Consider the following 11,934-nt stretch of genomic DNA (forward strand, 5'->3'; position numbering starts at 1 on the left):
CTTAATTACTGGGTGGCTGTATTTCACAAGACCTGTAATTAACTATATTTCTTTTATAATGCATAAATATAAAAATAATAATAATTTGGGGTGTTTTACCTGCTTATAGTTTGTTTTATAAATTCGCACGATTTTAAATACAATTAAATGAAAATAAAAATTTAATATTAAATACAATTAATTGAAAATAAAAATTTAATATTGAATAGAATTAAATGAAAATAAAAATTAAAAAAGGAAAACAAATTAATTAAATAAATGCTATTAAAACTTTTCAAAATATTATTTTAAGCTTTACTTAAAATTGATATTCTTTTTTATATGTTTTCCTTATGAATGTTTTGTATGATCAAAGAGAGCTTTTATTTTAATAAAATTAAATTAAAAAGATATGAGTTTAAGTAAAAAGAAGTCCATAGAAGAAGTTTTGATATCATTAATGAAATTTTCTTACGTTTCTTGTAAACATACCTTGACTTAAACAAACTTTCGCATTTAATCATAGATTCAAAGTAAATTAATTAAAATGAAATTTCAAAAAAATTACAATTAATTCATGTTTGTATATCATCGCATCATTTCAGATAAATAGCCACTTTTAAACGAAAGTATACTTTCTTTGAGTTAGGGTTTATGAAATTCAGATCACATTAGATTATTTTATTGATGAAAATATTTATTAATCTTTACTGTTTCTTATGATGAGGAAAAAATTAATTTATTTCCTAGCAAATTAAAGAAGATACGCCTCGTTTCCAAGAAGCAGACTTTCATCAATATAATTAATAGACGAATAGAAAAATTAAGCTTTTATGGCTTTTTCTAAGTTTCCACTTCAGAGATATGTAAGAAATGAGTTTTTGTACTTAATTTATTGCATTAAATGTTTTTTTTTGTCTACAGTCATTAAAACAAAGTGAAAGAACAACGAAACAATTGAATTTTAATTCATTGTTTTTCTAATAATTGGATTTAACAATTGATCCAAGAGAATAGTCATCATTATCTTTATGAGCCATGTAATTAGAAACATTAATAATACGCTAACGAAAACCTAAAGACGATTAAGAGAATGCATATAAATTCTTAAAAATGAAAAGAATGTATTAAAAGCAGATTCATATCGTCACAGAACAAATAAAATATTCAATATAAAAAAAAATCTGGATGAAAGAAAATCACAATCAGCATAAAAATCTAACCGTCAGATTGGGTTGAGACTAAAGAAAACCGAATTAAAGAAGAAATAATGATTACTCATGGCCGATTTAAATTAGAAGGAATAACGATTAGCTGATATAAAATATTCATGACAAAGAATGAAAAAAAAGGGGAAAAAAATTCTTCAATTTCACGCGCTGGCATATCCAACAAAAATCTGAATTAAGTATTATGTTTCTTTTTTATTTTTTTTATATTTTCCATGAAAAATGTTTTTATCTAATTTCTTACTGCGCAAGATAGGACTTGTTTCGAATTTTATTGATGCAGCGAAAATTGATCCCTAACTCATTTTCGGTATCTGATAAAACTATGCAGTTGTTCCTTTTTGAAATAACTATTCCTTCTGAAATGAAAGAGATTTGAGCCTTAGAAAGAAATTTGCAATTCAAACGCAGCTTGGTCAAATTGCACTTAACAATATCCTTTTCACTCTCATTACTCTGCAAAATCATTTCGTACCAAGTGTTGGAAATTTTGCAAATCTCGAACTGGGAGATTAATCAATTGCTAGTCATATCTGAATCATGACTTACGATAAACTAAAAGGAATAGTGGTGAAACTAGCCGAATAAAAAGAAAAAAAAAATTTTTCTTCCCAATTTAGAAACATAATTTCCTCTCTGAATGGAATGATATACATTTCTGTATGTGATTTCTACATTTTGAGCTATCATGATTAATCTAAATTAAATTCTTGATATGAGGCTATATATTATTTTTTATGCAAGGAATAAAGCAAAACTGTCTAGACTTATGACAAATACCCTTTAACTATGCACGCAACACCTTGATTGCTCTAAATTTTCTAAACAGAAAATTGATAGTGACTAGTTAGGTATCGTTTGTAGTAGTGTGTGAAGCAAAAAAAAAAAAAAGAAAGAAAAACCTGAATAATTTTTGATCTTCCTGTTCCAGGGTTCAACCTTAATATTTCGAGAAAGTCACCCCAAATATGCTAATTAAGTAGCGCAGACAAAATTTTAAGTTATTTTAAGACGAAGTCAGACACAAAAACGCACCTTCTCTGAATAAATATTCTTTTTTTCGAATACATTAATTCCGATTTCTGATTTCCAAAATATAGAGGGTAGTCACACTTGGGAAAATACGGTCCCCAGGAGAGTGATCTAAAGTTTGAAGCCCTTAATTTTTATTTTTGTACATTTCACCATATCTTGAGAACTTTTTAAAGCAAATTGAGATATTTTTGCACGCAATTAGAAATTCAAAGAAAATAAATCCAAAGGGAATTCATTGCAAAAATAGCTTTTAGTTAGCAATTATTATTTTTACTACATTATTTAATTACAGTTGAATATTTTCTGTATCTGATTTCTTAGATTAAATTAACATCTGTACGAACTAATTAGGATATTTGGTGTCATCCACTCGAACCATTAAGTGTTGGAGCGTGAGAATGCCGATCTTTGGATCAAAAGTTATTCAGGAAGGTACTTTCTTTGCACAATGTACGAATAAATACTATTGCAATATTAATAACAATGTAGCTGAAAAAATTTTACCATAAAATATAGGATACTAAATAAATAGTAATATTAAGAGCTGCAAATTAGCTAGTATTTTTTAAAAAAATTACGATATAGAGTTAAACAGAAAAAAAAAATATTATTTTACTCATTTTTTCTATTGTTGAAAATTAAGTGAATGAGTTTGATTCGCTACCATAATCATAAGTTAAGGAATTATTTGTGAAAATTTTAGTCAAAAATAATTAAGGATGCTATTAATTCTTTGAGGTGTCTACTGTTGTGAGAATTATTTTGAAGTCTAAATTATTAGAGATGTATTAAAAATAAATATTTCAATTTAATCAAAACTAACACTCATCCAGTTCTTTGCCTGGTTCAAAAATAACCCTTTTTGCACAGAGGCAGAAGCTTTTGAAAAATGTAACTATCCAATTTTTTTTGAAAAAATATAGCTTAATATATATATTTTTATAAAATAATATTAACATCACATAATTAACTTCAAAATAATATTAACTTCAAAGTAATATTGACCATTCAAGTAATATTGATAATAATGCTGACATTTTATGAGGAAAAAGGCTTGCTTGAAAGTGGTATGGAATAAGATTAAAACGAAGTAATTCAGTAATTGATCCTTCATGTTAGTATTTGTTTTTTTACTGTTATGAAAATGGTACAATTTAAAAAAAATATCAATAAAATTAATAAGTTTGGTTGAACATAAAATAAATACTAAAAAAAAAATTCATTACAATTTTAGAAATATATTAAAATAATATTTTCAGGTACCAGAGCATCTTTAAATGCGCAATTGTTAACGAACTTAGCTGAAGTGGCAAAAAGGGATATTTCGAAATAAATATTCCTTTCTAATAATCAGAAGCTTAAAGTTTGTGTAAAAGGTTAACGGTTCCAGTACCTTACTTATGCGGTTAACTTCGTCCTACATAATCAAACTTAGGTTACGCGCTTAAAATTCGCGTGATTATAATAACCATCAATTTATCATAACCATCTTCCTAACAATCTATCAAAAATGACAGGATAAAACAGAAACTACGAGCTTTTAATGAGGATTAAATAAGGCTGTCAGCTAAAGGTTACGATAAGTCAGATATACAGTTAAAATAAGAGACTAAGTAAAGTTATTTCTAAAAAAATCAAAGATACGTGTTAGATTTTATGAACGCTAATCATAAATTGAGTCAGTTTAAATATTGCTTATAAGTACTTGATGTTTTTAGTAGTGCTTTGTTATAAATTAGTTGTGCTTTTTATTATAAATGCTGACAACACATTTTCTGTCAAATTAAGTATTTGTATTTTAGTTTACGTAAATCATAACATATAAATTTCAACTTCTTTAGGAGTGGTAGGTTTTGCTCAGATTTTTATGTAGTTTACCCCATTTATTTATGTATAGAAAATAGGGCATTGCTATTGTAAATATGTGTAATTTAGAATTGAAAAATATTTTTAAGAAGTAATTTGCTTTTACTCAATTATTTTTATCTTAAATTTTTCTGAACTACGTAAGTAAGAGTACTACAAGAGGGAATCAAAGCAGGGGAAGAAAAAAAAACCCGCTTAAATTTAGAAATGTCATAATTTTTTACCAGTAATTTTAACAAATTTATTGAGTATGCAAGTTTTATTTATTAATTTTCACCTTTAAAAGCTATCAAAGAATTCATAAAGCATTTAAGCGTAATGACATAGTTATATTAGTATTTTAATCAACCATAGTTTTAAAGATACACTAAAAAATTAGTTATACGCTTATACCGTATATTATGACGATATATAATGAAACTAGAGACATAAAAAACTAACAACAAATTATTCTTAATGCTATTGTTGAGCTTTAAGTTTATTCGGTTTTTAATAGCATAACAGTAAAGATCTAAACATTTGATTATTATAAATATTATTTCACTAGAAAATTAACTTTATTAACTTTATTCATAATACTATTATTGAATTTTAAGATTATTTGGCTTTCCGTAATATAACTGCAAGGATCTTTACTTAACAATTAATGACAATTAACAATTAACGATAAAATTATATATATTTAATGTATTTTTATTTTTAATTATCTACTATAAATTATTTTTATGCCATTTTTCTAGATTTGCCTAAACAGACCCAAAAATTTATTTCCGAAATCAGACATGAATAATACTTTGTTAAGATTAATCTACTCTTAAAAGTTTCTCAAACTTAACATACAAAATTAAAAATTAAAAATCTTTATAGCACCGAAAGAAAATCACAATTAGTCATTCTTCAAAATTGATGACTGGTGACAAACACAACTGTGCCAATTTTATTGTCAAAAGGATCTGGCGTCAAAATGATTGATTTTAGTGAGGCTTATTCAGTTCAAATCATTGCGCGAAAACTATGGAAATGCATGTTATCGATTGCCCCCATACTTCATGTCGTTATAACAGCTATTCTAATTACCTAGTAGTGTTGAATAGCAAAATGCAAATACGCGGCAATAGTTACGTTTTCCTAGTATCCGGGCTTTGATCAACTTCATACCGAAATGGGCATAAACTTTCTCAATAATGGTCAAAATAACAGCTTAAACTTACCGTTATTGGAATCACCCTGGGGGCATTAAGAGAGTCCATGCAATTAAGATGATGAGATAGCTGTGGGGTTAATTTTCCCACTAACACCAGGAAATAGATGTGTTTAGTACTTGTACTTCCTGCCTGATGATACGACTTAATTTGAAATGCGTTTGAAAACTTTTTAAAAGTACTAACTTAAGTTACTCTAGTGTGTCCTTCTAAATTAAGTGAAAAGAAATATTATCTTTTGAATATATTTGCATACAATATGTTTTTAAGACTCTAATATTTAAAACGGCTTTCCTTTTAAAAGTTATTCCTTCTAGTAAAAAACGATTGACATTTTGGAGAGGTTTTTATAACAAATTTTTCTTTTCGTAAATAGCAAATAAATTGCTGTATCAGCATCGCAAAAATAATGACAAAAATTTAATATTTTTAACTGATTAAATGCTTCAAACAATGCAATCTATGCTTTATTTTAACTAACAATTAACAGTGTGATAGTAATTTTTTGAATTATAGAATACTAATGATAAAAACATATTAAGTGTAAAGAAATACTATCTTTTGAAAGTATTTGCTTACAGTTTTGAGTTGAATGGCTTGTTTTTAAGGTTTCCATTATTTAAGATACCTTTACTACTAAAAGTAATTCTAGTCTAAACCAACTGTCAAAATATTACTTCGCTTTTTATAATATTTTCTTTTCATAAATAGTAAATAAATTACTATGCCAGAGTAGCAAAACTGTGATATTCTTAACTGAATAAATGATTCTAACACTGCAACATGAGCTTTGTTCTGCATTGTTTGAAGCATTTATTAGTTATAGCAATTAATTGTTCGACAGTGCATTTTTGAACTATAGAACATTAATGACTAAAACACACAAAGTATTAAAAAGATATTAAGTGAAAAGAAATATTATCTTTTGAAAATATTTGCGCACAATTGTGCGTTAAGTTGCTTGTCTTTAAAGTCTTTAATATTTGAAGCGTCTTTTCTACTATAAGTGATTATTTTTAGTCTAAAACAACTGTCGAGATTTCGTAATAGTTTTCATAATAACATTTCATTTTTGTAAATAGTAAATAAAGCACTATCACAAAAATAATGGCAAAAATGTAATATTTTTCACAGAATAAATTCTTCAAACAATGCGCATGTGTGCATTTTTATAACTAACAATTAACAGATTGATAGAATTAAAGAATCAATTATATGTTTGATTCATAGAATGCTAATTATTAAACAGGCAAAGTATCGAATGGTTATTAAGCGAAAAGAAATGTTATTTTTTCGAAATATCTGAGTATAGTTGTAAGCTAAAATGCTTGCTTTTGAAGCTTCTAATATTTAAAACGCCTTTTTCAACTAAGTTAGTTAGTTATTTAGTGTTTTTGGCACAAGAGCCGGAAATGGCTATACCGCACCATGAACTTGGTCTAAAAAACGAGTGCTTGGTTTAAATAAGACCTAAAATAGAAAAAAAGGTAAATTTTAAAAGGTGAAATTAAATTGAGGTAGATAATCCAATGTCCTTAAGGTATAACAGAAGATTATAGTGTGGTTTATCGCCAACAAGTAAATGTAAAGTAGGATTATTGCAGCCAAAATAGCGTTGTCTGAGAAGTTTAAATTTGTTGCACTGGGTCAGAACGTGTTTCGCAGTTAATGGTTCATTACAGCTAGAGCAATCTGGTGCAGGTTCACCTAGTAAGAGATGCCTATGTGTAATACGTGTATGACCAATACTCAAACGATTCAATATAACTTCGTATTTTCTCGGCAAACTTTGTTTCATTACTGGTTCTATATTTGGTATAAGACTGTGTAACTTGTTATTTGTCTCCTCATTCCAACTTTTTTGCCATTCGAACTGTAGTGTAAAATTAATCGCATTTCTAATATCTAAATATGATAATGGTCGAACTGAAAGGTTTTGAGTCAATTAAGCGAATTCGTCAGCCTTTTCATTACCCAGAATGCCACAGTGCCCAGGAATCCACGATAACATCACAGAATAACCCAAACTTTGTAAATTTTCATAAGTATAAACTACGATAGAATGAGACGTATGGGTAAAATTGTTTAATGCTGCCAGACAACTTTTAAAATCGGTATAAATGTACCATTTTTTGTGTGTTTGGGTAAGAATAAATTGTAGAGCCAATAAGATGGCCTGAGCTTCGCATATAAAAACTGAACAAGATGGATGCAGTTTTTCAGTGATGATTTCATTTGGCGTCACCACTGCAGATGCTATATGACGGTCATTCTTCGAGCCATCAGTGAAAATAGGGTTAAAATCCTGATACTGTTCACGATGCGAATTAAACATTTGTCGGTACATTAAAGTAGATGTCTCACGTTTTGTCTGATTTTCAAAAATATCAATAGTGTTAAAATACAGTACGTTCCAAAGTGTTAGTTGTTTATATGCTGGTAAAATTTCATAATCTTCTAAATTTAAAAAAGATAAAAACTTTTTCCTCCTGAGTCCAAAAGTCGGAGTACAGGATGGTCTATTGTTAAAAAGGACTTCATAATCGGGTATGAAAACCTTATCAAACATGGGATGATTAGGATGACTCTTTAGATGAAAGTAGTAATTTAATGAAAGCTTAGTTCGTCGGGAGATGAGAGATGGTTCCTGAGTTATTACTTGCAAACTTTTAATGGGTGAAGTGCGAAAAGCACCAGTTGCTATACGCATTTTCAACTAAGAGTGACTCATTTTAGTCCTAAACGACTGTCACGAATTTGTCTAGGTTTTAGAACAAAATTTTATTGTTGTAAATAGCAAATAAATGCAAAAAATATTTGCAAAAGTGTAATATTTTAACAGAATAACTGCTTCAAAAAATGCACTATATGCTTTATTATAGCAAATAATTAACATTTTAATAATGGATTTTCAGATTATAGAATACAAGGGACTAAGACAAGTAAAATATATTAAATGGATATTGATAAAACAATGGGAAAGTTTCAGCAAAAGTGCGAGTTTTTGCAATTAAAACTGTTTTATTCTTTGGCAAAAAAATATTAACATGAGTTTGCTTTCAATATTTATGCAATCAAAATTTACAAGCATGTAAATTGTGATGCAATTTAACATGTCCTTTATAACTAGTATAGTAATTTATAATAAAACATGTAATTTAAAGTTACAGTTTTCTAACATTTATATACTTTAGAAATTGTAAAGCTGATTTATAAACACGTTTTGTTCTTTAAAACTGTCTATAAACGCTGCATAATATTGCAACTATAAGGCTCATTACGTCTAAAACTAGTTTCAGTAAACGGTAATCGTTGTTCATTTTAAATAAAAGTGGACTGTTTAAAAAATTACTTACAGACGTATATCCTAGGATCAACATCTCTTTTGGGATCGTCCATTTTTCTAGACTTCGCTTTTTTCAGAGCAGCATTGGTGGGGGCAAAAAGTGTTACATCTCGACTATCTAATAAAGTTACAAGAACTGTTCCTTGCCCCACCATGTTATAGAACTGTAAAAAAAAAGAAAAGACATATAAGTTACAAATTTAAATAGCAATGATTATGAACAAAATTAAGTTGGTATGGACAAATAAAAGAAAATTAAATGAATAGAATGTATGTGAATACATATTTTACAATGGCAAAGTACCTAACAAAAAATTTTTGAGTACCTGGTAATACTTATAAAAAAAAATAAAGAAAAAAAGAGAGAAATATTAATAGATACTCATGTTTCTAGCTTTCTATCGACAATTCTTGCAACTAAAAAAAATTTAGAAAACTTGTTTGTACGTATTCTAATAGTTAAAGTAAAGATAAGGTGACTGAGGGGTAGCGCTTCGCGCTGTCGTACCACAGGTCCCTGGTTCGATCCTGGGGCCGGACAAGGCTGACTCTGCCTTTCATCCCTTCAGTGGGTCGATAAATGAGTACCAAGCATGCTTGGGAACTAAACACTGGGGGTTCCGCTTTCGGCTGACCACCTGACCGGAAAATCTGCTCCTGCACACCAGAGCCCAAGATCAAGAAAACTGAGATGGGCACAGTAGGCCTTGGCCCTCTATGGGCTGTCGCGCCACTGAGTTTAATTTAAAGTAAAGATAAAGTCAAATAAGTTTTATTTATGCTTTAACGTTCAAGAAAATCATTAAAATGTGAAAATGCTTGCTTAAATAATAATAATAATAAATTAATAAATAAAGCTAATAATTTTTCATTTTAAGTAAATTTTGAGATAGATTATGTCGAATCAAATAAATAATTAGAATAATAGATGAGTATACTTGATATGGATGCATAATAAATCTATGCTACGCATATTTAGTCTTTTTTCTTTAATTTACTCTTAAAACTATTATGGACGTAGTTTTCTGAATTGATCATTGTGTAGGAATGTTTGAAGGAGGAAAAAACATTACATTAAGGTGCCCAATCTTTGAACGGTTTTCTAGATCAAACTATTTGAGATACATATTGGGACCATATTTCCCAGATTGCAGTATTCGGCATATCAGTTAGAAGGCATGGCTTTGTAGAAACTGCATTTTATGTCTGATTTCGTAACTTAAAATACATCTGGGAAAAATAATTATCAAATTTAACTTCACCCCCTCAAACCATTTAGTTCTAGTTCGTAAAGATCTGATTATTAGATCAAAAGTTATTCAAGATCTTTCCTTTTTTTTTCTTTTGCTCACTGTACATATATCTAGCTTAAAAATTTGTGAAGGTTCAAAGGTGTGATAGCTGCTTATTTTACAGAAGGTTACGATTTTGATCCCTGTATAAGCAATAGTTATCTACAAGTCCACTCTTAATATGTAGAAGTTAGCATATTTTCATAAATGTAGCGGCACATTCGTATTTTTTCGTAGGTTTTGCAACTGCATTATTTAAATGGTTAATGACTTCGCAATACTTATTAACTTGGCCATTCTTAATCTTAAATTTCAAGGTGTGTCGAAAAGATGGACCATTTTCTTTTAATTTTGTCTTAAAATGTGAGATGAGTAAGCCTGCGTATTTTCTAAGCTTTTTACTCTCTAGAAATTATGCAACTTTATGGAGGGTTGCTACAAATTTACCTCCAAATGTAGCGTGAATGGACAACTAGTCAACTTTTCATTTTGGACATAGCTATGCTTCTGTGAATCTTTAATGCAAAAAGTATTTATTTGCTTTGCTCCGAGCCTCATCTATTTTATCATATAATTTTACTTGTCTGATTTTAAACAAAAACCGGTTCTGAAACAAGATAAAAAGTTTCTTCTTCAAACTAGCACAAAGCAGGGCTCGCTACCTAATAGAACAGAACCTCTTTCCTGACTTTGAAGATCTGCTCAATTTGAGACAAATATTTACACTGGAAATTTAAAACTCTGAAGAAGAGCTCCAACCCATTTCAACAAAGCAAAACAAAAAACAATTACCTTGCAATGTGGGATCACAAAGCAAAAGGCATAATGCGAAAAGAAGTATACATCGCTTAGTTGAATGGATATTGCCGGTCCAAACAGATGGTGTAACAGCGGGGGGTCTGTATCTTGCCCTCCCGAGATTTTTGACCTCTGACCTTTCTTCTTCCTCATTTTTTTTTTTTTTTTTTTTTGCTCTCGAGGCTCACCCTTTTCTTTCCGACCCCACATTGTATGGCGTAGTTTTGGCAAGTTCTGTCTCTCCTTATAGACTTAACCATTCATTTTTTTATATTCTATTTCCCGCCTTTCCTTTAACGTTAAGAATAACAATTAATGTTAAGTAACCTTTATCCAAGCGCAATGAATGCTTTAAAATTTATTTAGATTTTTTTTCTTTTTTAGAAATGGACGTTTTCCTTTAAAGAAAAATCTAAATCAACCATTTTGCTACGTCTTATTTTGTTATCAAGTATACTATTCTTATCCAATCCATGCACAGAATTCGTAAACAACGCATTTCTTAAATTAATTTAAAAAAAAGAAAAACGAAATGTTTATCAATAATAATTTGTTTTTTGGAGTTTTCATCTCCTTCGATTTGTACTGCGAGTTTTTTCAAATGAAAACCAAAAACAGTGAATATAAAAAGTTATGTGAGATATGTTTTATGCATTTTCAGATCCCCTTTACGATAAAATGCTATTTTTTCATCCAATTTGCGAGCTTTCTCGGATGAAAAATTCAATCCAACAGGAGTCGAAGAGTTTCAAAATGTTTTTACGTGCTCTGTAAATGGGAAAGTGCTGCACGGGTTGCAAAGGAAAACACAAATGGGAAAGAAAAACAATTTTCAATAAAAGTTGGCTTTATAAAGGGTTTTGTTTGCGAAGAAAAGAACAAAATATATTTCTCGAAAATTTGATTTTACCTTATTATTAACTATTGAAAAGAAGTTGACAGGCAAAGATATGCAGTTTAAAAATTGTAATGAATGTATTTAAAAGCTTTCGTTTTATTTTCAAAAAGCTATCTAGAAATTATTTTATGGTTTCAAGAAAAGATAAACTAAACGCTTTAACATATTTTTAAATAAAAGAAACATTTGATCATCGAATTCACAATAAATAAAAAGAAAAAAACAAAATAAATTTTTAGGACCGTGGGATAGAAACTTCTCTCCATATCTTAATTAAGTTTTGGGAATT

At 28.8% G+C, this 11,934-nt stretch overlaps 1 protein-coding gene across 1 annotated transcript in view; it reads right to left on the bottom strand.

Moving 5' to 3' along the window:
- Positions 1-11,934, bottom strand: part of Fas1 (fasciclin 1 Fas1 domain-containing) — a 276,999-nt gene that overhangs the window by 135,368 nt on the left and 129,697 nt on the right. The window contains exon 2 of the mRNA XM_016057640.4: positions 8,668-8,821. Within this exon, the coding sequence (XP_015913126.1) occupies positions 8,668-8,821 (154 nt within the window). The remainder of the gene's footprint in view (positions 1-8,667; positions 8,822-11,934) is intronic.

Source organism: Parasteatoda tepidariorum, chromosome 11 (assembly GCF_982258835.1).
Source record: "Parasteatoda tepidariorum strain Cologne lab strain chromosome 11, Ptep-v5.0, whole genome shotgun sequence".
Classification (NCBI taxonomy): Eukaryota; Metazoa; Arthropoda; class Arachnida; order Araneae; family Theridiidae; genus Parasteatoda; species Parasteatoda tepidariorum.